General features: G+C 55.0%; 1 protein-coding gene across 1 annotated transcript in view; it reads left to right on the forward strand.

Moving 5' to 3' along the window:
- The first annotated feature begins 2,417 nt into the window (after positions 1 to 2,417).
- Positions 2,418 to 27,499, forward strand: part of ZBTB46 (zinc finger and BTB domain containing 46) — a 49,626-nt gene continuing 24,544 nt past the window's right edge. Inside the window, exons 1-2 of the mRNA XM_065921614.1 lie at positions 2,418 to 2,578; positions 20,981 to 21,949. Of these exons, the coding sequence (XP_065777686.1) occupies positions 21,013 to 21,949 (937 nt within the window). The 5' untranslated portion in view covers positions 2,418 to 2,578; positions 20,981 to 21,012. The remainder of the gene's footprint in view (positions 2,579 to 20,980; positions 21,950 to 27,499) is intronic.

The following is a 27,499-nucleotide window of genomic DNA, read 5'->3' on the forward strand; positions in this document are numbered from 1 at the left end:
GTGCCAGCATCAGGGGTGAGGTGCATCTGCACCAGGGCTCAGGGGACCCCAGCAAGAGTGGAGGTTTTCTGACCGAGCCTGGCATCTGCCTGCTGTCAGTCGCAGCCTGGGTACTGATGAACATGGGGCCCCTGGGGGTGCTGCCACCTCTCCCCGTAAGAGCAGATGCACCAAGGTGGCCCTGGGGAGTCCAGCCACACAACCCTTGTCCTCCCAGCTCAGCTGAGAGAACACCACTGCTGCTATTAGCTCTTTTCCTCTTTCATTTTCCCTTTGTTTCTTCTTTTTTTCTTTCCTTCGTATGATATGGGCTGATTAACCCCCAGAAGCATCACTGTCTCCGGTCTTAGGCATGGCTTGATTAGAGCTCTCTGAGACACTCCTCGGTGCTGCCTTTTTGGTCTACCAACTTCATTCAGGCTGCTCATCCTTCTGTTGGTTCTTGGAACAGAAAGGATGGGTGTCTCAGTCCCCAGTCACTGGCAGGGATGCTGGGAAGGGGGGCGTTGATTCATCATCATGCCGGGGAGGGGAGTGTGGAGAGAGAGTTCCAGGGCCCCAGGGACTCATTCCAGGACTCAGTGAGACTTTCTACCAAGACCAGAAGACCTGGGCAAGTAGGTGGGGTGCACCCTGGTGCTGATGAGAGAGGCTCGGTTCTCCTGGGCAGGCCTCCTGGGCAGCGGCTCAGCACCACTGTGTGCCCCAGCCAGGAAGCCTCCGCAGCATTCCAGCAATGCTGTTCTACTCAGAGAGTGTCTGGGGAGGAGCAGCCATCAGGCAAGTGGTCCTCCCCAGTCCGACAGATGCACTTCTCCATCTCCCCCACATCATTTGCTCCATGGGCTACAACTGCACTCCAGGCAGACATGCAGGTGAGGGGGGAGGACCCCGAGACAGTGCCCTTCGTCCCCTCAAAGGGAGGATAGAATGACCAGCCAGAACCTTCTGGAGGCCTAGAGGAGACACTTCAAAGGTTGACTGTGCCCAGTCCCCATCTGAGAGGGCCCAGGAAACTTGGGCCTGTGGTTCCAGGCCTGGGTCCTCCAGGAGTAAGTCTTGCGGGGAAGGGGGTTGCTCCTGCGCAGGCAGCGGGAAGGGAGTGGGGTGCGGGTGTCTGCAGCCATTTTCAGGCGCCGGCTTCAGCGAGGGAGTGTCCCAGCCTTTTCATCGCTGGCTGCCAGACCGCGGCCGCCCTTGTTCACTCAAGGAGAATTCCCGCCTCCCCCCCACCAACCCCAGGCTGCCCTCCCCCAGCAGCCCAGTGAATGCCTCCTTACACATCCTGAGAAAGCATCCATAATGGCCCGCCGCCTCCCACCTCCCGAGGAATTCCGCGGCGCTGGGCCCGCAGGGAGGTAGGGCGCAGACGGCCCGCGGCGCCTTCCCATTGGATGGCCAGGTCGTGCTCAACTCCCCTGCGCGGCTGGCCAGCCACAGGCTCACCTCCCTTCCCACCGTCGCGGCCGGGAGAGGAAGCAAGGTGGCCTTTGCCCCCGCACAGGCCAGCCAGGAATGCGGGGCCACGCTTCCCATTCCGTCTGCCCGAGGATTCAAGGACAGCGGGGGCGAGAAGGGACGCACTGGGCTGCTCTCGGGCAGCGGGACTCGAGATCGCTTGCGGGGGAAGCGCGGCAAAGCCCTGGGCATACCACGCGGCTGGAAGGACCGACGCGCGCGCGGCCGCCGATGCCTCCATTGGCCAAATCCAAGCCCCTGTGGCACGCACTGTCCCGTGGCCCCCGCCCTGAGGTGCGCCTCTCCCCGGGGACGCCGAGGTCCCCGACGGCGCGGCCCCGAGGTCCTGGGCACTGTGGGAGCGCTGTTTCGCTTCACCGCGCGCGGCCGCACAAACCGCCTGGAAGGCGCGAAGTTTGCGAGACCCGTGCGGCGCGACTGCGCGTCGGGGGACGCGGACAGCCTGTAGCCCGGGGGACAGGCGCGTGGGCAGCGCCAGGTGCGCGGTCGGGCAAGAGTTGGGGTGCTCTCGTCCAGACCCGAGTGTCCGACCGGATGGTCTGCCGGGTGCTGGGTCCCCGTGGGAAGGGGCGCGGGCATCCGGAGACCCCACGCCGCGCCACTCCCGCCCCCCGCCAGCCCCGCGGAGGGGGCTTCCCACAATGCCCAGCGAGCTCCAGCCCGCACTTCCGCTGTCCAGCCGCCCACGGGGGGGCGGAGGCGCACCGACCCTCGCCGCGGCCCCCTCCGCCCGGCTAGCGGAGCCGGCCGACCGAGGGGCGGGGCGGCGGCCGGGCCGGCGGGGCGGGGCCCGGGGCGGTGGCCGGGGCCGGGGGCCGGGGCGCGGGCCAATCAGCAGCGGCCGGGCGCGCGCCGGGGGGCGGGGTCAGGGTCCGCAGGCGGGGCGCGCGCGCGGGCGGCGGGGGCCGCGGGGTTGGAGCGGCGCGGGGGCGCGCGCCGGCCTGACGGACAGACGGACGGACAGACGGACACAGCGGCCAAGGCGAGCGCGCAGCTCGGACCCGCCCGGACGAAGCGCTCGCCCGGCGGCCGCGGCAATCACCGGCGCTGGTCCGGCGGCCGCGGCGCCCGCCCTCGCCTGCGCCCCATGGGGTCACAGGTAAGCGGCGCCGGCTCATTGTCCGCGGCCGGGCCGGCGCATCGCGGCCGGGCCGGGGCTCAGGCCGGCCGGACCGCTCCGGGCTGGAGCCGCTCCGAGTCGGGGCGCGCCCCCGCCGCCTGCCCCTCGCGCCCCGCCGCGCCCCGCCCCGCGGGGGCGCCCTCCCGGCGGCGATCGGCGCGCCCGGCTGCAGCTCTGGGGGCGGCGATAGAGACCCCCGCCCGGTCCCCGCTGGTCCCTGATCTCCGGTGGCGCGGGCGGGGCGGGGCGGGCTAGGGCGACGCGGGGTCCCCGCGGGGCTGCGCGCGGAGGCGGAGGCGGCGACGGGGTTGCCCTGCGCCCCTAGTCCTCGGCGCCTCCTGCCGCCGCCGCCGCGGTCCCTCCCCCGTTACCTCCGAAAGGGGAATTTTCCAGCTGGTAATTTCTGCTGCGTCAACGCCCGGCCCCAGGAGGTAGCCCGGGGGCGTCCTGGCGCCCCCCGCCCGCACCGCCCCGCGCGCCCCCCGCCCGCGCCTCCGAGCCGCACCCGGACCCGCCCGCGCCGAGTTTGCCAAGAGTCGGAACTGCGGGAGGTGGGCGCGGCGGGTCCCGGTTCTCCCCCGGGCCTTGGGGGTCATTGTCTCCCCCTGAAGCCCAGCACTGGCCTCGTCTCCATTTTAATTACTGGCTAAACCAGGGCGCAGGGGCCTCGAGGCCGGGCAACTAGAGGAGCGCGGAGGAGACGGGGCGCGCAGAGCGACGAGGGGCGCGCGGAGCGGACGGGGCGCGCGGAGGGAGCGGGGTCCGCCGCGAGCCGCGTCTTTGTTTCTCTGTAAATAGACATGTCAGTTTCGCAGGGTAGCACGAGTCAATGTCTGACAACTCAATCTGGATGGCAAATGGGCGATTTTCTGCACCAGGAGGAGGGCTCAGGCTAGTTGGGGTTCCTCTCGCCCTGCTGACAAATTCATTATTTGTAGGTTTAACGGACCACGCACAATAGGGTTGGACCGAGGAGCCTGGGTACAACCCAAAGGGGCGAAGAACTGGTATTTTCTGATACCGAGGAAATACAAACAAAAGAAAGTTTGACTGAGATTCTCAGCGAATTTCCTTACGCTTTCCTTGCTCCAATCTCAGCGAAGCGTTTGTCGTGGATTGCGGAGGCAAGATTGTTATCAGCATTGTTTAAAGAAATGCTAATTAGGCAACACATTGGCGAGCCGCTGGGCTCAGACACCTGTGCGGAGTCCTTGAGTGCGTTTTAATTGTATCAGTTGTAGAATCTTTCATACTGGATTTATCATCAAAGCTAACTTCCCTTTGGGTAGCAGACTGTAGATTCGGTCTATCGCTGGCCTGCGTGTTGCCTGTGAAGGCAGTGTTTTCACTCATCGGGAGGGGAAATAGTTTGTTCCCCAAAGGGAAACTTATGGAAGGGTTTTTCACATGAATGATGAAGTAAACAGTAGAATTTCATTATAGTGCACTCCTTCTAGTTGGTGTGTTTCATGATAAATACTCTGAACTGAAACTTTGGGACTCCTTGCTGTTTCAGAAAGGACTAAGTGAGAGGTTGCTGAGGCAGAAGTTACTAGGTGTAAGTCTGACTTAGACACTATGTTCCCCTAGAAAACTAGTAATTATTTTTATCTCCTTTACTGAAGGGAAGGAGGTGTATGTGGGTGTTTATGGGGAGAGTTCTGTTTAGGGGGTATGGAATGGATACCTCTAGGCTAAACCCCAAGATCAACCTTTCTGGGAGGCCAGCCTCACCTCTAGGCTAAGTCCCAAGGTCAGCCTTTCTTGGAGGTCAGCCTCAGGACAGGATCTCATTAGGCCTCATTGACATTACCCTCGATGAAAGAATTTTGTTTGGACAAGATGAGTTTTGTTCAGATCTAGCTGTTTAGGATTTGAAAATGAGCTGTTTTTCCACGTCCAGTTCCTGGTGTTCAGAACTGGTGGAGTGTCGGCTGCAGGGGCGCCAACCCTCTTGGGTGCTCTGTGTCCCCACTGGATCATCCAGGGGGAGGGGGCTGCCGCACTCCTCAGTCACACGTGAGCACTTGGAAGGTGAGATCAACACTGAGGATGGGTGAGACTCCACTGGAGGCCTGGAAGGACACTCTTTTACAGTCAGACGATGTGTTATTTGCAAACATGTTAAACCGAATATTACAAACTTTTCAACATTGTCCTTATGTGGGGTTTTTCAAATTAAGTGAAATTGGGCCACTGCGTCCCTGTGGTCTGTGTTTCTGGGGCAGCTGTGTGCCTGCTCTGCTCTACCAGAGGTCTCGGACCAGCGGCGAAGGCCCCACAGAACATCTTCCGGGAGCCTGGAGCTGTGAACTTGAACTTGAATTCGTGCCTCACTTTGCTGGTGCTTCCTGCGCCCAGGTGCCCTGTTGACTGCTGTGTTAATATGGGCGGAGGGTTCTTGTGCCCTGTTCTGGGGGTTTCGTGTCCTCATAAAAACAGAGGCTTTACCTTCTGTCTGATAGAACATATTCTACTTTAAAATCTATTGAGTGATGGTAGGCTCTCAAGAATTCCCTTGTGAACTTGCCCGCTCCCCTGAACAAAAAAGATTCTTCGTTTTGCTACAAGTGTGCTTGAATGGCCCAACTCCTGAGAATAAGCAATGCTTGAAAATCTCTGTTGAGACCTCAAGACTCATTTCAGTCTTTGCAACGCAGTTGTCTTGTCCTATCCCGGCCCCTGTGTCCTCTGCCTTTGGCTCTGACTTTGGAATGGCCAGTACAGCTGGGGTCTTCAGCCCTGGGTTCACTGGCGTTTTCCCTCTTTTCTGCCTTTCGAGCTTCAGTATGGTATGTGCCTGACACATGTGTACTTGGGCTCTGGGTTCTGGTTTTCTGGTGATGACAGATGCTTGTAGATGGAGAAGTCATGGAAAAGAAAAATAACTTTTTCTAACAAGCTGAAAAGTTGTTCTAGTGAAGGATAAGCACAAACTCAACCAGTCAGGTCTGACCTTAGGGTGATTGATGCAGAGTTTTCCGTTCAGTGTCTCTCAACACTGCCGTTTAACTCTTATTTAGATTGTGAAATGACTAAGTCTTTTTAAATGTCATTATTTGGATTTTAAAAATTAGCGATTTAGGTACTTTAGAAAGTTGAGAAACAGTGTTAGCGTGTTTTTCAACAGCATTTATAGAGGTTCTGTGTTTTGACAGGTGTGTTTTTTGAGTCACATTAAAGAGACATTCCCAGTGTTTCTTATTCACGATGATTTTTTACTGTATTGAGAGCTTGCTGTGGGCCAGATTGGAGACAGAATTCCTGCAGTGGGGCTCTTGACCTGTTGGGATGGGTCAGGGTGGGGGCCCTACAGGAACCACTGATGTGAGTGACAGATGCTATTGAGAGCTCAGAGAAGGATGGGTGTGGCCCACCTGGTGGGCTTTCTGAAGACTATTGGAGGAAAGGGTGTCCATGCAGACCCCTCCCCTGGCCCAGGTTGGGCCTTTGGTGCCAGCCCCTGGTTCCAGTACCTATGTGGAAAATTATTTTCTAACTTCCACTTCACAGAGAGTGGATAGCCAAGGAAAGGGCAGAAACTTTGGGGCCAGGTAGCTTTGGGGGCTGATTGGCTGTGGGGTTGGGGGCAAGAGGCGATGTAGTTTCAAATGATGCCTTTTAAAGTCTGCGTTTCAGCACATGAATCCCTTCCTAAATGTCACACTTACAGGGGGAAAGTCTCAGGGAAGCTGTCCTTTTCCTGGCCCCCAATGGTAGTCCAGCCCTGCTTGTCTAAGTGGACCTGGGGTCGGACCCCTTCTTTGTGGAGCAGAAAGAAGATGCCTCTGTCTTTGAGAGAGGATTTGAAAACCTGAAGCAACCAGAGCTGCTGTGAAGATGGACGAGTGGCGGGTGGGGCCAGGCGGCTTTGGGCACATCACACTCTCTGTGGGTCACCTGGCACGCAGAGGGTCTGACCCAGGTTTTTTTTTTTTTTTTTTTTTTGTCACTCTGAACACTGTCCCTCTGCTGAACCTGCGGCCGGAGAGCCCAGCAAGGACTTGGTTTGGGGAGCAAGGACCCTCAGGCTGGCCACTCACCCCTCCTGTCTAAAGGTTGGGTTTGCTGTTCTCCAGGCTGACATCCTGGTGCTGATTGGCCCTCAGTTAGAGGTGGTGGTGCCGAGGTTCACAGGAACTGTGTAAGGGTGCACAGAGATGGTCTTCGTGAAGCCCACTCAGGGACTCCCGGCTGGGCCCGCTGGTCAGAGGGAAAGCACCGGTGCACTGGGTTGTTGATTTCAGTGAGAGGGTGGACAGGATGATGGAAAACACCATCAGGAGGGTGGCCCAGAAGCCCAGGGTGGGGCGGGCAGGATGACGTCTGGGTGTCGGGTTCAGGTATGTTGTAGACCCAGGGGAGGGGCCAGGTCGCTGGAGGAGCTCAGGGCTGTGGGCAAGTGGGCTGCCCATGTGAGCGGGTCGGGCGGGTGCCTCAAATGGGCCTTCGTGTCCGGAACAGGTGTGTTTTGTTTTCTCATCCCATCCCATTCTAAGCAGTGCAGCTTCAGGACTGGAGTTTCCTCTTCTTTAGGAAGTTTGAAGATGGCTCAGACACGACTGTTTCCTTCAGGGGCAGGAGAGGGCTGACCTGTGGGGAACATTCTCAGAATTGCAGAGCCGGCTGACTGCTCAGGCCAGGTCCTCTACATTCAGTTCCTGAACCAGCGACGTCCCCTGTGCTCCAGATGAGGTTGAGTCACAGATGCCTGATGCTCAGAGTCTCGCACACAGGTGGCTATCACCTTTTCCAGGGAATCAGGCCCCTTGACCTAGGCCCTACCCTGACCCCTGGTCTCTGAAGAAGCTGTCCATCTGCACTTGAAACCCCGTCCTTCCTGCCAGCCCTGTGGCAGCCAGCGCCGTGGCCCACATCCTCTCACACACAAAGTGGAGCAGGCTGGCGGGCCACACGTCCCAGGTCTCCAGGGGAAAGGTCACGTGGGGAAGCGGGACGCAGAGTGAAATGCTTGATCTGGGATGAGCGTGGAGCGGCCTCAGGTGGCAGAGCTGTCCCTGCACCGGCTCGCACTTCTCAGCAGGGGGCCATGCCCGGCTTGTGTGTGTCCTCGCCACTCTGGCTTCTCCTAAACAGCAGCCCTTGACTTGCCAGTGGGTCTTCGCATCCAGACCAGGGTAGGGAGGCTACCGGTCCAGTGGGACGGGGCCCCATGTCGGTGGCTGGCCTAGAAACTCCTGTGATCAAAGTGCGGGAAGCCTTCTGCATTCTCCTCTCTGGGGCCAAGAACCCTGGGACCCCTGGACACTGGGGAAGGCTCATCAGCCCTGGGGGGAGGGTCCCAGAGCTTCCAACATGGTCTCATTTGGGGCCTGTCAATTAGACAAGGTGAGGCCCCACTGGCAGGGCCGGGGGGTTGTTTAAGAAGAGTGGACAGAGCTATTCTTTTTGTCCCTGTCCTGTCGCATGAAACCGCCTTAGCATGACTTCTGTGGCTGGTGGTCTGACTGCAGCCTCCACTGCCCGTCTCAGATCCCTCTCCGCTGACCAGTAGTCTCCATCTGCCCCTAAAGTGTTACTAGTAAGAACTGGCAATGAGGGGGAAGTTAAAAGTGGCAATTTCCCTTACAAAGCTCCTCAGGTGAGAGAAAGCTGAGGACATGTGTCCCTGCTGTTGAGGAAGAGACCCGAGCTTCTGGCTGCGGTCGCCTTACCTTCTGAATATTCTCAGCAATGTCTCACAGGATCTCATTCCTCTGATGAGAGGCGATTGCTGCTGATGCTATATCCACGCGTAATGTTTAATTTCCAAATGGAGACTAAAGGAGGCAGGACATTTCACACCACTTGGGCACTAACTGGCCGAGAATTGAGCATCTCGTCTGGGGCGAGTGGAACCTCTCCGGTCAGCTCCCTCCTGGCATTTTCAGAGTTCTGTTCAGGATTATATTATTAAAGTGTGTGTGTTACCATGTGTTGTCACTTTTGCTTTCATTTTTGGTTATGTATGGATAACTCCATAAGCAGGAAGTTTCCAGGTTTTTCCATGAAGACATGGTGTTTTTCCATTGCCTCTGGTGATATAGAGACATTGTTATTTCATTGCTATTATTTTATATGAATACTTACCCCCTCAACTTCAGAGTGTTTTGAAGAACTTTTCATAAGTTAGTAGCAGACACACCCTTCAAGGGGGCAGTGACCATGTATCATGACCGGCCTGCTGGGCACCTGAGAAAAGTGGTCTTTAATATTGGGTACGTTGACTTTTCCTATTTTTCTTTTTTTCTGGCTGCACCATGTGGCTTGCAGGATCTTAGTTCCCCAACCAGGATTAAATGTGCGCCCTCGACAATGAAATCAGAGTCCTAATTAGTGGACAACTGGGGAAGTCCTCCTATTCTTTCTTACATTGTTGGGAGAATGAGATCAGAACAGGGAGTGATAAGGTGACACTGTCCTTGGACCGCCTTACCATTAAAGTCACTGAGCTCCACTGGACGATGTGAAAAACACTGGGGTGTGGGTGGGGGTCTTTTAAACCTCTTCCCTTCTGGTTCCTCTGTCATCTGCTGCTTTTGATTCTGTTGTGGAGTGGAAATCCCAGCGCCCGGACTTGGTAGCAGAGAGAAGGCAGAAATTTCAGTCAGCCACCGCATGGCTGCAGTGACTGTGGTTCCTCTGTGATGAGCAGGGCAGTCAGGAGGCCAGGGAGCCGGGAGCACTTCCAGGTGTACATGTGCCCTTGAGAGCCTGAGAAGAGGGTCAGAAGGGTCAGTGCCAGGGGACCCCCCTGCACTGCGTCCAGCAGATCCGCTTCACTGAGGCTCGGGTGGTCCCTCAAAGACAGAGTGTCTTCCTCTGAGCTCAGCAGATGCGCTGAGCCTTGGAGGAGCACGCAGGGCAAGCACAACTCGATGCTGCCCATGCCACTGCCTGAGGGTCACACCAACCTCACATCTACTTACCTTTGTTTTGCCTCATCTTAAGAAGCGAGAATATCCATGAAGTCATGAGTCAGGCATCTCAGTTATGTTTTTCTTGATACTCACTGAAGTGAACATGTGACTATTAGGGCAGACAATGATTCTCCCTTTGTCTTGAGGGCACTCCCCACATACCCCTCTGCCACCTGCTGGGAGGGGTCCAGCACCAGGCCCAGGGTGCAGGGGTGAGGCTGAGCTGCTGTGAAACCTGTCCGTGTTCCAGACTCTGGACATGAGCGGCTTTGCCACATGGCTTCCTTGGAGGAAGGGGTGGACTGTGTTTCTGGCTTGATGGGGTGAGCTTCATTCGGATACAACTTCTAGCCCTGCCACAAGCTGCTGAGTCGGGTATGGGGGAGGTTAGTGGACTGGACTGTGTGGATCCTGGTTGGGAACCCTTCATGGCCCATTTCAGAGGGCCTTCCTACCATCTGACTAGGGAGCAATCTGTGTAAGTTAGCCTGCTGTTTGTGTGAGTTCTCTGGGGCTGTCAGAGCAAAGGACCACTAATCTGGGAGCTTAAAACAACAGAGGTTTATTCTCTCACAACCTGGAGGCCAGAAGTCCTAAATCAAGGTGTGGGCAGGGCCACCCTCTCTCCAGAGGCTCCAGGGAAGGACACGCTTCCTGCCTCTTTGAGTCTCTGGTGGCCGCTGGCAGTCCTGGGTGCTCACAGCCAAGACATGTCCCTCCTGCCTCCTGTCCTGCCGTTATGGCTGTCACCCCGGTGTCAGATTTGCCTCTACTTATTAGGATGCCAGTCACCTTGAATTAGTGTCCACCATGATGATCTAATCTTAACTCAATTACACCTGCAGAGGCCCTGTTTCTAAGTGAGGTTATATTCCCTTGTGGTTAAGACGTGAGCAGATCATTTTGGGGGAAAGGATTCAACCCTCTCCACCGTTACAGCTTGTGTTCTCCTGACATGTTGCCTCATTTATTTCTCAGTGCCAGGGTTTCCTGAGGCCTCCCCATTCATCTCCAGCAATCACCGCTCATACCTACCCTTTCCTTGATGGTTGAGCGAATGAGGCCAGTGACCACAGTGTTAGTGAGTTTGCCCCACAGACCTGCACTCAGCCCCACGCTCTCCATGAGTGGAGGGGCGGGGGGGGCTCTTGGTCCAGGGATGCAGGCGCCAACAAGGTCCTGGCTGTGTTGGTTCGCATGTCCCCAGAGGGGAAGTGACAGAGCAGACAGACGTCGATGCCTGCAGAGGAGAGGAGATGCAGCTGGGCCTGGAGGGAGGTTGTAGTGGGGGCAGAGGCAGAGCCCAGGGTGTCCGGTAGGGCCATTGGGGTGGGTATTTAGTGCCGTTGCTCTATAGCAGGACACGGCCCCTCCTTTGGCGCCCCTGCAGGACTGGGTACCCATGTGCCCATCTGCCCCCCAGGTAGACCCAGGCCTTTCTTGCCCCTGGGCAGCTGGAGGGGCCCCTTTTCTAGACAGCATTTTTGTTACTTCTTGTAGGAGATGCAGGAAAACAAAATATATCCTTCAATATTTAGAAAACCTTTCATGCAAGAGAAACATGAGGAGCCTCACATAACATCGAATAGATTCATTGAGTGACTGGTCTGAAAGTCATAATTCTTACAGTGACCAGTGTGGAAGTGTCCCATGGTGGTTGTAAAGGCTGTGGGTATGGACAGGGCTGTTGTATGCCTGATATGTCATCCATGTTCACAGGTGAAGTCCCCCTGTTGTTGATCCATGGGACTCAAACCCTCTGGAGGTCAAGGTCACGGCTGTCACTTTGATTCCCTCCCATGGTCACCTCCTGAATAAGGACCCTCCCCTTCCGGGGTGGGAGGGGCCGGGTCCCTGCGCACACCCTTGTGACTCTTGTAGCAGACAGGCTGTGCCACACACACAACCACCACCCCCACCACTGTGTTGGCTTGCATAGTCCTGGACTCAGGTCTGCAGGCCAGGCACCAGCCTTGTCTCTTAGTACATACATATGTATGTGTGTGTGTGCTAAGTTGCTTGTAGCCTGCCAGGCTCCTCTGTCCTTGGCATTCTCCAGGCAAGAATACTGGAATGGGTTGCCATGCCCTCCTCCAGAAGATCTTCCCAATCCAGGAATCAAACTCCCATCTCCTGCACTGGCAGGTGGGTTCTTTACCACTAGCACCACCTGAGAAGCCTTGTCTCTTAGCACCCGCCTGCCTTAATCACAAACTCCCTTGATTCTGTAAAAGTGATCTTGTTCTTCGGTAATCTCATTGTATTTTCAGAACCCTACTTTGGAAGTTTTCAAACACACAGAGAATTAGCGAGTGTGTTTCCTTCACCAGATTTAGTAATTCCCTTTTCTTCTCACATTTGAGTTCCTCTGTTTTTGCTCTGAACTATTTTAAGACAAATCACAGACATTTTATCTCACTGTCCCTTGCTTTCCTTCATGTGGGTGGCTCCGTGAGTACCTCCTGGGGCCCCCAATTGGGGCTCAGGCTTGGGGATGGCATCGTCCAAGTTTTTACTACTGGTTGATTTGAGCTGCAGTCAGGACAGACCCAGGAGTTGGACTTGGAGAAGTTGCGCTTGGGGTGGTGATTCTGAAATCTGCTTTATTCTGTTTTGGGCTGTTCGTTAAAAAGTCAGACCTTGGGGAAGGGGAAAAAAAAAAAAAAAGTCGGACCCGTTGGTCCCACACGGTGGTCTGACTGGTGGCATCCTCTGACTGTCAGGAGCCCCACCCTGTTTCGAGGACCGGGCAGTCAGGACCGTGTGTCTGGTACTCAGTGTCCGCAGTGTGACAGTGATGTCTGCATCGGAATTTCTGACTTAAAAAATGAATTGTTTTTATATTTTGTGCCTGCTTTTAAAGATACTTGTACCTTCTATTAAGCATCTGTACATAAAATGTTCCAAATGATTATCACCTATGTAAGTTTTATTTGAAAAATTCTAGAGTTAATAAAGTATAATATCATCTTGGAATTTTTTAAGCATAATTTTTTGGCAAGATCATTTCTTTCGAATATTTTAGTGTTTGTTTGGAGCCATGAGCTATTTTTACTTAGTTCTTTTCTAGGTAAGTTGTTTTCATCCACAGCCAACCCAGGGTCTGGAGTGTGTGCTCCTCTGTTCCAATGGCAGCTGATGAAATAGGTGCATGGCTGAGGGTCAGGGGGCTTGATTCTCGTGAGGAGAACACTGGGACTCTGGCCGAGCTGGTGAGGGAAGTGGGATTCACTCCTCACTGTTGCCTGGTTTCTGCATCCTGACAAGGTGAGAGTCTCTCTCAGGTGTATGCCCGTCTGCCACTGCAGACACACACTCTTCATTCACTCGGCAACCGTCCACCCAGCCTGCATTTATTCAGCATCTAATGAGTGTTTACCGTCTGCAAGACCTGTGCAGAATGACAGTGGGGACCTGAAACGTCCGATTAGCAGCTAAAATTGTGTCAGATGCCAGAACAAACGTTTGTGCTGGTCTGAGCCTGTGTGGGGCTCTCCCACCACCAGCCGGGGAGTCCTGCACCACGTTTCTGCCCCAGTCCAAGCCCAGTGACCTGTATGATGGGGTTTCCTAGGTAGATGATTGTTGATTGTTGGCTGGATCCTTTTGTTTTCAAGAAATGCAGCTTTGAATAGAAAAGATGGTGATTGAAGATTCCAGCATTTGCTTGATGTGAACAAATGTTGCAAAATATTAAAGAACTGGTGTATCTGGTTAAGGGTTAGGTGGGAGTTCTCTCAAGAATCATTCTTGCATCTTTTCCTTCTGTTGGAAAATGTTTCAAAGTCAAAAGTCGAAAGACTACAGAGGATTCCATCAGGTTGCTTGAGAACTAGGTGCTGCTTTTTTTCCCTTTCCTGTTTAGATTTGATGTTTTTCCTTGGCAGAGGGAGTACAAGTGTTAAGAGTTAACATTTCAAGTCACAGTATAGCTCAGATTTAAAACCCTTGGATATATTTTTTCTGCCTTGTTAAGCTGATCAGTTTTCTTTTTAAGAAAAACAAAAATTTTAAGTGGATGTGTAGCTTTTTCCTGTGGCTTTTGTAACAAAGTGCCACAGACTAGTGGCAAACACAGCAGAAACAGGACAGAAACATGTTCCCGCAGCAGGGGTGGTGGGGCTGTGCTCCCTCCAAGGGCTCTGGGAGAGGATCCTTCCCACCTCTTCAGCTCTTGTGACCCAGGCACCTCTGGGCTGTGGCCACCTACCTCCACCTCTGCCTCCATCCCCCTCTGTGTGTCTGTGTCCAGATTTCCCCTTTTTGTGACACACCCATCCCACTGGTTTATGACCTCATCTTCAGTTGGTTAAATCTACCAGGATCCTGTTTCTAAATAAGGTCGCATTCGTAGGTACTATCTTCTGGGGACACAATTCACCCCACAAAAGCAAGTAACTCTGTATCCATCCTCCACCTTTGCTGTGAGCTGTGACTGACGCAGAACATCAGAGCCCACCTCTCAGCCACACCTGTGGTGTCAGCTCTGAATTGTGGTCCTGGGATGTCGTGGGGCTGGTCAGAGGCTCTTTGTCCATGGCCTCACTGTCATGTCCTTCAGTGAGGTAAAGGTGGGACCTTCAGGCCCACCCAGGATCAGGAAGGTGCTGTCCACTGCTACTTCTACCAGGAGCTAAGCTGGGACATTTAAACAGTATCTCTTGTTTGACAGAGGCACCACGCGTGCTGTTGTAGGAAGAGCCCCTGGAGGCTTCCAGGAAGAGGTGGCTTGTCAGCAGCTGAGGGGATTGCAACCACGGCAGGACTTCCCTTTCGATTCACCTGTTAAAAAGAGCACATTTGTATTGCCCAGTGACTTATCACAGCCTAAGGGAGCTGGTAGCTGCCCATTACAGTCATGCGTGGTTTAGAGAGGAAAGAGCCACAGTGAGGGTCGGGTGTAGCAGGAGGTGCCTGGGGGCACAGGTAAAGCCATAACCTCGTCCCCTTGTTCTCCCCAACCCCACAAAGCAAATTTGTGGACCTGCTTCTCACCAGCAGAAGCAACGGAGCTCTTGGGTGGATGCCTGGCTGGGGCCACGATGCTGCTTCGGCTTTGTAGGAGGGCTCCCTGTCTGGTCTCTTCTGTTCTCTCCTTGCCCCTGCAATTGTTTCTGGGGCCCCGGGCACCCTACCAATCAGGACATCTGGGACCCCCGGGGGGTTGCTCTCCCTTGGGAGCCTGTGTCTCCCCTTGACGTACTAGCCCCTGGCTTCCCCATCTTGGTGGCTGGTGCCCCAACCACCTGAGGTCCGGGCCGGCACCACCCCGGCTGCCTGTGGTTCTCTCACTGGCCCCGCCCCGTCTATGTCCCACAAGCCCTCCTGTCAGACGCCGAGGTGCTGTGTCTTCCCTGGGCCGCCTGTGTGTTGGCCATAGCTTGATGCCCTCGACCGTTCTGAAACAGAGGCCTCTTGTGTCCCACGGTGCTGGGCCAACTTCTGTGGTTCTTCTGTCCACGTGATGCTGGTTGGGCCGCAGTCCTCCAGGCTGGGCTGGGACGCCAGCGCGGGTGGCTCCGTGCTTTGGAACCTTGAGGGTCAGCCTCGGCCAGGTCTCTGGGGTGGCTATGCCCAGCCCCGACTCACTCAGTCTCGCTGTCTGTGCCCCCACCCAGGACTCTCCCTGAGAGCCCTCATGGCACCTCTGTGCTGCTCTGGCTCTGGACTTGGGGGGGGGGGGTGCTGATCCTCAGCCTGAGCCCAGTGCCGGGCACAGCTCCAGGCTCCTGGACACCCTCAGGGGCTGATATGGAATTGCACTGGGACTAAGTCTGGGCCACAGCTAAGACCTTGGAATTCTGTGGGTCATTCCACACTGAGAGCCAGAGCCAGGCAGGCGGGGACAGGGCGCATCTGGCCCTATGTGGTCAGGGTGTGTACATCCTGAGAGGAAGTGACATCTAGACAGGTAGGAGAGTCCGGGGGGTGGGGGGCTGCAGAGGAGGCTCTTGGTCCTATGGAGGTGAGGAACCGAAAGAGGCCGTGACAGGGAAGAGGGTGGTGGTGGGGTGGGGCCCGGAGCAGGGACCCACCCTGGCCCACACGGGTTTGCATTCTGAGATCACCCTGGTCTGCATCACCCAAGGGTCAGGCTATGAGTCATTGGAGAAACTTCAGGCAGAGCTGACCCCGCCGGGCACCTAAAGATGTTTTCTGTTATTATATGTGGAGTATTTCTTCCTAGTCAGGAGCCCAGTTTTAAATTTTAAAAGGCAACAAGGAACCCTGATAAAACAATGTGTATAAAGTGTGGGTTATGAAATGATTTCCTTTTGTCAGTGTCTTGGATCTTGGGTCCACACAGGGAGGGGCCCGGGGCTGGCTGGGTTCTGCCCATGGGACGTCAGGCAGAGGCCTTGGTGGGAAGAAGCCAAGCACTTCCCATATGGATGTATCATCCACTGGTGTTGGTGGGTTCTTTGGTAGATAAGAGACATCTGTGTCCCGGGCTCCTAGCAGAACCCTGGGCTGAGTGTCTTAAATGACTGAGATTTATCCCATCGAAGCCCTGGAGAGCAGAGGTCAGAGAACAAGGGCCACACCTGCTCTGAAGGTGCTGGGCAGGATGGAGGACCTGTCCCAGGTGTCCCTCCAGCTTCTGATGCTTCCTTGGCCATGGGCTCATCTCTTCTGTCACACAGCTGTCTCCCCATGAAGGTCTGTGTCCCAGGTCCCCTTCCCTAAGGACACCAGTCACATTGGAGCAGGGCTCACCCTAGCGACCTTGTCTTAACCAGTTCCATCTACAGGGACCCCATTTCCAAAAAAGGTCACGTGCAACAAGTGAGTCTGGGACATGGTTCAACCCACGGTAAATGTTGATGGGTACGCACTGGTTTGTTGTCGAGCAAGGATATTTCCATAAAAGTAGTTTTGTAGTTGACATTGTCATAATTCACGTACAACAAGCTGCTCACTGGAAGAGGGTAAATGGGTGGGTTTGCACACAGCTGTGTCTCTGTCCCTTGCTGTCCCCAGGCCAGGCAGCCCCTGTACCTGCCCGTGTAGGTCTCTCTGCAGGTTCGTTTCATGGGAGGGATTCCTGCACTGTCTCCTTTGTCCGGTTGCTTTCACGCAGTGTAATTATCTAGAGATTCACCTGTGTGGTCTAGCGATCCACCTGGAAGAGCCTTTTAGACATGCTCGGCCAGCTGGGCAAGGGCGGAGGTGGGGCTTCATGGGGCCTGCAGGCAGCAGCTTGGCCTCTGCAGACCAGGAGTGGGTGGTCTGGTTCTAGCACTAAAGGTACGTTGCTTCCACCTTAAAACAATATTCACCTGTTAGGTCACGTTTCCAGGAAAATTTCAAGAAAGTGTAAATGGAGCATAGTGGAAACACAGTGAGAAGAGGTGAAGTTGGATTGGCGAGGAGGCTCCATGGGTGTTTGAGGTGCTCACTTCTTAGTGTTGGGCTTTTCTGTACTGGGACTTGGTGACCGGCCCTGGGGAGGGACCAGTCGGCCAGAGCTCCTGATCCTTGCCCACACCCGGAGTTTCTTTGAGTGCAGCTGGATATAAAGTCCAAATGCATTCACTATTTTGCATCCTTATTATTAGAATTAATTGTCTTCAAGGTGGAGGTCTTTAGGGACCAGAGAAAAAACATGAATACCCCCTCCTGTTCACAGAATTACTAATCTGAACCTATAGTGCAGCAAATGAAATAAACTCAGAAGAGCAGTCTTCATGTTTCATGTTTCTTGTAATTTTCGAGACTTGGGAATTTATTTGGCTTTTACCAGCAAAGCATCCATGGTCTCGTGGGCAAGCTGGATGAATAAGAGACCGGCCTCCTGCTGGTAATTTGTGAAGATTGTTCTTGGTTGCAACCTCCTTACCTTCAGATGCTGTGGGGAGAAGGTTCGTGAGGTGCCCTGGGGTTGGAGTACTGCAGGCTCTGTACCCTGGAAGTGACAGACGGGGGTGCCCCTGACACCACATCTGCCCCTGATGCTCAGAGAGGAGGTTGGCACAGCAGGTCTGTGCTCATGTATGAGTGCAACTTGTTTAGGGGAGACCTCAACCCCGCCTTGACTCCAGGTTACCATACTGAAGAGTCGAGACTTGGGTCTCTTGTATCATGGGAGCTGGCTCAGGACTGCGAGACTCGGGGCAGGGCAGGTCTGTGGCACCCAATACAAGCTCAGTGACTCTGGATGGCTGGACTCAGTTTCCCTACCAGGTAGCTTGGAGACCACCTCCACCTTTCCTAGAGGCATCGGTATTAGAAATGGCTCTGGCAGCATCAGGCAAGTTTCCCACCAGGCAGGACGGGGCCTTGGCTGCCCCCTCCATCACTTGCTGTGCCACCACCTGCATGGTCCCCGTGTCCTGGGTTATGTCTGTGGGGGTGGCTCTGAAATCTGCATGGTGCAGATTGGCACACTTTTGGAGTCTAGTCTGGAACATGGATTCAACTTGTATTTGCACCAAGGTGGTCATAAGTGATTCTGTCTGAGGTTGAAGTGTTTTGAGATTAGCGAGCTATAAATAAAACAGAGAGTAGTGACCCCAGGAGACATGAAACCCATGTAGAGATGGAGTGGCTTCCAGGTGGCACGTGGGTTACTTTAACAAAGTTGCAGGTGCCGGTTATGGCAGCAGGTAACCCATCTGCCCCTTGTTCTCACCAGCCTGAACTTCTCTTGACAGAGTGGCATCTGGGACCCTTCAGGGCCACAGGGTCCTCTTTGAGGGTCCCTTCCTGCCAGGACTGCTCATGTGGATCTTGGAATGCATGACAGTGCCCTGTGGTCCATGCAGTAGCACAGGTAATTCAGAATGACAGTCAGGTTATCTGTCCACGGGTGTGTGTGCTATGGAGCTTCCTAGGTGACCCTGGTGGTAAAGAACATGCCTGCCAATGCAGGGGACATAAGAGACACAGTTTTAGTTCCAGGTCAGGAAGATCCCCTGGAGGAGGGCATGGCAACCCTCTCTAGTATTCTTGCTTGGAGAATCTGGACAGAGGAGCCTGGTGGGCTGCAGTCCATAGGAGTGCAAAGAGTTGGACAGGGCTGAAGCAACTTAGCATGTGTGTCCTATGAACAAGTGTGGGTCCACTGATGTGTGTTCCCTGAGCAGGTGTGTGTCCCATGACCAGGTGCATCTCCACTAGGCAGTACCCTCCTTTGGGGCAGGGCAGATGCTTTGCTGTCCCAGCCCTCAAAGAAAAACCTCTGTGAGCATACTTGAGTGTGAAGCCTGCATCTTTCTGGTCAGACTGCTGTGTGATGTGACTACTAGGATGCTTCGGTTTTTAGGGTCATGGCCAGCAGCTCTTCTGCTGCCGTCAGGTGGGCAGGACCCCCATGAGTGTCTCACTGATGTTCAGACATTAGCAACTTTGTAATGCAAATTCAGTCCTTTCCCTAAAGTTTCAGTAGGCTTGGATAAATTAGGTGTATGCCTAATGTTTCCATAGCAGACTAATCTGTTGTCTGTTTGTTTTTGGCTGTACCACATGGCCCTCGGGGTTTTAATTCCCTGACAGGGATTGAACCCATGCTCCCTGCAGTGGGAGGATGGAGTCCTAACCACTGGCCCCCCCAGGGAAGACCCTGACTAATCTATTTTTGATTATCATTCTTTAGATTCCTCTTCTTTTTAGCATACAGGTAGCTTTTTTCCTTAATGAAAATTGTATTTTCTTACAACAGATTTTCTGTGAAATACATAACTGATTTTTAAGCTGCGCTGATTAAATAATAATTTATTTTAGAACTTCCCATATGAGTTGAAATTATTTTAGAAATGCAAACCCTGTGAGGTAGTTGCTGCTTCTGTAAACGGCTGTGGCGTTTCCCCCTTTTCAGTTTTCTTCCTGATTCTTAGAGGATCTGCTTCACTGGTGAATAAAGAGATTTATTATTCATACAGGAAGTCAGGTAATGAAACCTGCATCTTCCTAATTTGAATACAGGGTCCTTAGGTACCTGAGTACCTCCCTCCACCCCACCCCCATCCCCTGCACATGGCCAGGAGCTCCTCGTGGACTCAGGCATGAAGCCGATGTTTTGCACTCAGATGGTTGATTTCCTGACTTGACACGTGTTCCAGTTCCTCCCTCGGTATCTGGTTAACCTGAGTGTGATGCCAGCTGTGGGGTGAAGCCAACCTGGATGGTCTGTCTGTCCTCCTCCCCTCCTCACATGCCCTGGAGGAAGAGCAGATTGGGTGATGACTGCCCTTGGGGGGCCCCCATGCACCCAGGATTGAGCACCCCAGTATCAGCTGTGAGTGTGGGGACCCTCCCCGCCATGGCCAGTTCTGATCACTCCCCCTCCTCCTCAGGGTCCACCCTTGGGGTCAGGTCCCACTGGTCTCACAATCGAAGTAGCCTGTTTACTTCTAGTCTTAGGGTGGGGTGGGGTCTGGCGGGGACAGTGCCCAGTGGGCTGTTGAGAGATAGGAGGGAGCAAAAGACTTGGACTCTCCCCGGCCTTGTTCTCCCAGCCTGAGGACTGCAGCCATCTGCAGGTGAGCCCAAGTGACATTGGGAAATGTGTTGGAAGTCCAGGGAAAGCTGTTCCACCATGAGGTGTCCTGCGCCCTCCCCTCCCTTGCCTGCCCTCTGTCTGCTCCCCGTGGGGAAGGTGGATGATGACCCCACCTCTGACCCCTGGGAAAGGGTGAGTTTAAAAGGAAGATCTGTCTTCCTCGGGGGGTTTCATGTGGTGACGGTGGCCCCAGAATTCGTGTACTGAGGTCCTCACCCCCGCATCTCAGAACCTGACCTGGTTGGGCTGGGACTTGTACTGAAGTGGGAGGGGCCTCGTCCAGTATGACCATGTCCTTGTTGGGGATGTTGGGACCGACATGCGCAGTGACACTGCACAGACTGGGGGATGACGCCACTCGGGCCAAGGACACCGAGAGTTGCTGGTCAGCAGCAACGGCCGGGACACATCCCCTGCACGGTATTCAGAGGGAGCCCTGCCCACGCTGCAGCCTCAGGCTGTGGCCTCCTGACACGGCAGCACTGAAGTGCTCTTATCTTGGCCATGTGGCCTGGTGGCCCCAGAAATCTTGGGGGCAGCAGAGAGCTGGGAAACAGAGCCTGGGGGAAGCAGCATGGTTTGGACTGGACTGTGGGCATCCAGCCTCGGCCCTTCCTGCCCCGCGGGCTGGACTGTGTAGGATATTGCTGTTTTGCCATTAAAGACGCTTCTTCAAGGGTGTGGGTGAAGGCGCACCTGGTTCTCTTCACCTAGACTTTCTGTTTGGGTAAAGAAGTCTCTTCGACTGCGGATGGGCCTTCTAGTCCTTTCTGGAATATTTGCTTGGTTGGAGGGTCGGCTGCAGGATGTAGGGTTCTATCTAGGGCGCTGTGTGCAGGAGGACGGAGCTGGCTCAGGTGCTGCCCTTGGGTGCCCTGCGCCCAGCGGCCTCCCTCTGCGCTCTTCAGCCCTTGGTGCATGTGTGACTGTGTGGGTAACCCTTCCGTTCTCACCCCACAGAGTCCATAGAGGAGGCCACCCCAGGATCCCAGATGAACAACCGGAAGGAAGATATGGAAATCGCGTCCCACTACCGACACCTGCTGCGTGAGCTGAATGAGCAGAGACAGCACGGAGTGCTGTGTGACGTGTGTGTGGTGGTGGAGGGCAAGGTTTTCAAGGCCCACAAGAACGTTCTGCTCGGCAGCAGCCGCTACTTCAAGACTCTCTACTGCCAGGTGCAGAAGACTTCTGAGCAGGCCACGGTCACGCACCTGGACATTGTCACAGCCCAGGGCTTCAAGGCCATCATCGACTTCATGTACTCTGCCCACCTGGCCCTCACCAGCAGGAACGTCATCGAGGTGATGTCCGCGGCCAGCTTCCTGCAGATGACGGACATCGTGCAGGCCTGCCATGACTTCATCAAGGCCGCGCTGGACATCAGCATCAAGCCAGACGCCTCAGATGAGCTCGAGGCGTTTGAGGTGGGCGCCCCACCCGGTGGTGGCGCCGACGCCCTCATCTCCGCTGTGATGGCTGGGAGGAGCATCTCTCCTTGGCTGGCCCGGCGCACGAGCCCCGCCAACTCCTCCGGGGACTCAGCCATCGCCAGCTGCCACGAGGGTGGGAGCAGCTATGGGAAGGAGGATCAGGAGCCCAAGGCCGACGGCCCTGACGACCTTGCCTCGCAGCCACTGTGGCCTGGCGACGTGGGCTGTGGGCCCCTGCACGTCAAGGAGGAGCCGCTCTCACCGGCCCACTACGGGGGCAGCGAGCCGCCTTCTGCTGCGGACGGCACCATCCAGAACTCCTTCTCGGAGCAGACTGCCGGGGATGGCTGGCAGCCCACAGGCCGGAGGAAGAATCGGAAAAACAAAGACACAGTCCGACACATCACACAGCAGGTAGAGGAGGACAGCCGGGCCGGCTCCCCACTGCCGTCTTTCCTCCCGACGTCCGGGTGGCCATTCAGCAGCCGCGACTCAAGTAAGCCTTTCCTTTGTTACAGGTGGGGCTCAGGCACCCTGGGGTCATGGCGGTACAAAGACATGTGCTGGCCATGTCGGTGACCCTGGGGCCACTCATTTTGTCCACAAAGTGGTACTTTTCCAGGCTCACACAGGTGGCTTCCCCAATTACTGCAATCAATCAGTATGAGAGCAAGAATACGGCCGTGATGACCTCCTGGTGTCTCCATCAGTGCCGCGCCCGGGCCACCTACACACAGAGCGAGCTGGAGTGGGGCTTCTCTGAAGCAGAGGATCTGGAGCTGGAGAAGTGGGGTGACACCTAGGAGCCCACTGTGGGGTGTGGGGCTGCTTTTCTCACACGGGGACCCTCATAAGCAGTGGCTGGGATACTTTAATTTTTAAAGATGGAAACATTACAGCATTAAAGAGATGAAAAAGTCCTTGAAGTGAAGTGGCATAGGTGGAAGGAAGGGCCAGGCCAGGCTTGTGGGCTGTAACCCACGTGCATGAGTTTTGTGCTGGAGGATGTGATGGCTTGAGGCCACCAGCTCCCATCCCAACGAGGGGTATTTCCTCTTTGCTAACAAGTGTGGGCTTAAAAAAAAAAAAAAAGTGTGGGCTTGGTGGTCCACACTCAGAGCAGTGGGGGCGGGATGTTATGGCATTGGGAGTGGGGCTCTCCTGGACCCCAGTCCATCAGTGGTGAGGGCTCATAGCTTAGCTCTCTTCACACTGTCCTCACCCTCTGGAGGGTGGTTTTATTTGTCCTCCAGGCTAGGTGTCTCCCACCTGCTTCCCAGTTGGTGCTAGTGGTAAAGACCCCTCCTGCCAATGCAGGAGGCTTAAGAGACATGTGTTCAATTTCCTGGGTCACAAACATCCGCTGGAGGAGAGCATGGCAACCCACTCCAGTATTCTTGCCTGGAGAATCCCATGGACAAAGGAGCCTGGCAGGATATAGTCCATGGGGTCACAAAGACTCAGACACGATTGAAGTGACTTAGCATGGACAGGCTAGTAAACAAATTAAATGTTTACTAGATGCCGGGTGCTCTTCCTGGTGTGGAGCTCATGATAACTACAGCTTCACTGAGCTTTCCCGAGTGGCACATTAGGCCATGAGGGCTGTGTTCAGGGTGCGGAGGGGCCCTGGTGGAGCAGGGCAGGATGGAGGCTTCTCAATTGGGGAGTCCCCTCCAGGAAGGGGCCTCATGACTGGACAGAGGTGGACTGAAAGCAGAAAAATGTGGACATAAGCCCTGAAAGATGTCACCAATGCTAGGCCTGTGCTGGGGGGGTGGGGGTGGGGGTGGATAGGGGCATCCTGGGGGAGCTAGCTGCTGCCACCCCAGCAGAGGGGCAACCCTTGGAGCTCCTGATACACTGGCTTTGTTATTGTGGTAAAACACATGTATCATAGATGTTACCCCTTTAACACTTTTAAGTATATTGGCATTAAATACATCACTAGTATCGTCTTCAGAACTTTTTCATCACCCCCAGACACACTGTGGCCTGTCTCCCTGGTTCTCATTCTCTTACAGCCCTGAGTGCTGGGCCAGGCATCTGCAGGTTCAGCCTGTTGCAACCTCAGAGGGTTGGCTCAGTGCGAGGTGGTGTCCTGGGGTCTGTAGGATGCCAGCAGTGCCCACCCCTTGGTTGTGTCCCTGATGGGCAGCCCTCCAGAACTGCCGGAGTTTACCTGAACTAAATCAGAAGAAGGTTAAGTTTCTGAGCTGCTGGAAAGGCCACCTATTGCCCTGCTGGCGGTTGTGTCGGCTCCCTCGGTGACAAGTAAATGTCCCTTAGCTCTGACTGAAGCCTTGAGAGGAGCGTCCACAGGGACTGACTTAGGGAACCTTGTTGGGGTCAGGGCTGAAGAGCCTTCCCCTCCTGGTCCTACACTGGTGTGCAGCAGGGATGGAGGCCTCTAGATCGAAGAGTCCCTCAACAACTTAAGAATGAGGGCGCTCTACGAGCCCGTGGGTTTGATGTTTTAAAAGCAGTTGTCGAGCAGAAGGTGTTTTTGGAATCCAACAAGTGATTTCGGCTCATGTACTCTTGCTGCTGTCTGAAATCCCTCGGGTTACCAAGGCAACTGCCAGATTTCCCCCGAGTTGCTAAGACGAGGACCTGAGGTGTGGGCTGCGTGGGACGGCTCTGCCCATCATGGTGGCCATTTATTCCTCCGCCCTCCCTGGGCTGGGGCTTGGAAGTCTAAATCACGATCCCTGATGGAGGAGGGTTTGCTTTCATTAAAGATTTATTACATCTTAGAAGAGAGTATTTTTGTTTATTCTCACCGCATTTATAGGAGAACAGGCCTTTTCCAAGGAACGTGTCAGGAGGTTCCTGCTGATGGTTCAAGGTCCTTGATGAAGACGCTCGGATGCCCAGTCCTGCAGCAGGGCCACCGCCTTGTCCTCTGTGTGTCCCCCTTGGCTTTGGGGACCCTGGGGCCTGTTAGCATTTAGGAGTGATTTTTCCAAGCAGGCTTTGTAACCCAGCAGCTTCCAAGAAAACATCCATTGAAATGTGCCTCCAGGTCACAGCCTGTCTGTGTGATGGCTCGTGGGGAGCAGCGTTTAAACGTGCTAGTACAATGTGTACAGGCCAGGCACCTGCCTCACCCCTTTGTCTGTGATCCCCAGGTTGTAAGCCTTCAGCATGGTGGTTTTGTAGCTGCTAGTTCAAAGGTTGTGCCAGGCAGGAGAGCTTGGCCAGCCCATCCCAACATCCCACACTGATTCCCAAGAGGATCTGCAGATACAAAGTTCTGAGCTGAAGTAGAGTGTATGTGTCTCGTGAGGGACTTCTTCATGTCTGGACCTTGGTAAGGGTGGACCTGGCATCCCGGGATTGTGAAGGGCGCGTCAGAACTGCAGAGCAGGTTCAGGGGTACAGGTGGCCTCCCGAGGTTGTTGTGGCTGCTCTGAGCCCAGGGCTGCTGTCCAGCTCGGGGTGGGGGCAGACGCTTGGGACCAGGGCCCAGCCTGCCCTGACCAGGTCAGAGGGGTCGCTTCTTAGCCCCTCGGAACTCCAAGCCGGTGGCCTCTCCCTCGGCTGGGCCCCCAGACGTTTTCCCTGCAGGAATGAGCAGAATTGCTTGGAATCCGTCTGCTTGACCTCAGAGCTGTGGTCAGGGGGCTGCCGGTGCCTGGACACCTCAGCAGTGGGCTTCGTCAGGTCATTCGGTTGGGAACATGGGGGAAGACATGCTGTTGAGAAGGGAGGTGAGGGATCCAGTGCTGACCCAGCAGAGCGGGGGCACTGTGGAAGGGGCCTGAGGGGGGCAAGGCTCAGCCCTGAGACCCCCGGCCTGTGCCCCACTTGCTGCCTCACCCTGGCCCAAGGCCACACTTCTGAGTTACCACCTGGACTTAAGCCTTCATCACCATGGGCATGGTTTTACTGAGAGGCCAACAAAGCTTCATTTCTGCCAAAATGGAAGTTCCTGGACTTTCTACAAGATTCAGTTCATGAAGCCAGAGGCCCTGAGACTTCTCATCTTTCCAGATGTGGAAGTGGAGGCTGGTCATCCCAGGGCCACTGCCCCTGTGAAGAGCTGAGTTGCAGGGTCTGGATCTGGGTCGTCAGGACATGGCAGGGCCCCTGGGGGTGACAGGTGAGCAAGGCCAGTGGTCCCTCTCGGGACCCTTGGGGTTCCACTTGGGACAGACGTGCGGGGGTTGGGCTGGGGCCCCTCCACGGCCAGCGCTGGCTGGGAGCTTCCAAGGGTGCGTTTCTGCTCTCCCTGCTCTCAGGTCACCTCACCCTCGGGCAGCACCACCGCTGGCCTGACAGGAAGGCCACCTGCCTTTTCTGCCGCCTCAGTGAGTCCTGTTTTGATTTGAACTTGAGGCATTTTGTCCTTTTTACCATATGTGTGTTTTCTTCTGGTATTTGGACACTGTGACGGTGACGCCCCTAGGTGCCAACAAGGGTGGGACCTGAGCCCACTGCCCTCGCTCCCCGGAGACAAAAGGGCTCTGGTTGTGTTGAAATGCCCAGTGGTGTATATGTGCATTTATATATATGCACTTAAAAGTACAGCTTGGAAGCTTACATTTAAACGAAGATTTTAAAAGGAGTTGTGAGTGTTATTTTTTTTAACTGTTTATTTGAAAACTTTCATGCTACTGCATTTTAAAATTTTTTTAAAAACAGAGGCAGAACATACACACCAGAAAGACCATATCACAGCTGTTCAGCTGGCAGAGGCCTGACCTCCCCCAGACAACCCCACCCTCAGACACCTCCATACCCACCCCCAGGGACCCCCACACCTCTGCAGACACCCCATACCACCCCCAGACACCCCTACACCACCCCACAGACACCCCCCACAGTCCTAGACACACCCACACCCAGCCCGCAGACACTCCACACTCACATCCAGACACTTCCACACCCCCTTAGACATCCTTACACCCTCCCCCAGACACCCCCCACAGTCCCATACATCCCCACACCCAGGCTTCAAGACACCCCCACACTCACACCCAGATACCCCCACACCCCTTAGACACCCCTACACCACCCCCTATACACCCCCCACAGCCTCAGACATCCCCGCACCCACCCCCAGACACCCCCATGCCCACCCCCACACCTGTCCTGGGATCCCTCCCCGGAGGGTGCGTCCTGACTCAGCCTCCAGGTGCTGGTTTCTCCCAATCAGTCTGCTGTTGGTGGAGCCCGAGGGGGGCCCCTTCCTGAGCCGTGGGCCCTGCCTGACCAGGGGGACATGAGGGACCCTCTGCTGCCACCCTCGGTGCTGGTGCCTGTGTGTTTGAAGCCGACCTCAAGGTGTTTCTGGGGGCTGCTCCCTGCTGCTGCTGTGACAGCTGACCACGAACTTAGTGGTGGAGGCAGCCCGGCCATAGCCTCTCTCGCCCTCAGACGGCAACCGTGGGTCCCCAGGGCTGGACCTTCTGGGCTCAGGGGAGAATCCCAGTCTTTTCCAGCTTCCAAAGGTTCCTCGACCCCTGGCTGGGGGCCCCACATCCCTCAGATCTCAGCTCTGGTGCCGTGTCCCCTTCGCTGGCTCTGGCCCTCCCGCCTCCCTCTTCCTCTGAGATGGACGCTTGTGTATACAGGGAAGGTCAGGGTGATCTCACATCTCAAGGACCTGAAAAGTCCCTTTTGCCATATGAGGCGACACATTCATGGTCTCGGAGGTGAGGCCCCAGACACCTGGGGACAGTTGGGGGACAAACAATAACAAGGTGTTTGAAAAAAACCACCACCCCTTTCCTATTGTTTTAGTGATGGTATACATTCAGTAAGCTGCACAGATTCTAACTGTAAGGTTTGAATAATTTATTGTCTCTCTCCTGGTCATTTTATTGGGGAGATATTCACACTCAGAGAAAAGTTGAAAAAAACAGACCGTGAGCCCACCTGCCACCTGAGATTCTCTACCTGCTAATGTTTTGCTGTGTTTACATGTTTATCTGTCTGATCATCCAGTCTCACCTCGTTTGCGCATTTCAGAGGGAGCAGCAGACAGCAGGACCCCAGCTCAGCATGGCCAGCTTCTTACCAGAGCCTGCATTTCTGAGGC

The sequence above is a fragment of the Muntiacus reevesi genome, chromosome 2, assembly GCF_963930625.1.
Source record: "Muntiacus reevesi chromosome 2, mMunRee1.1, whole genome shotgun sequence".
Taxonomy (NCBI): domain Eukaryota; kingdom Metazoa; phylum Chordata; class Mammalia; order Artiodactyla; family Cervidae; genus Muntiacus; species Muntiacus reevesi.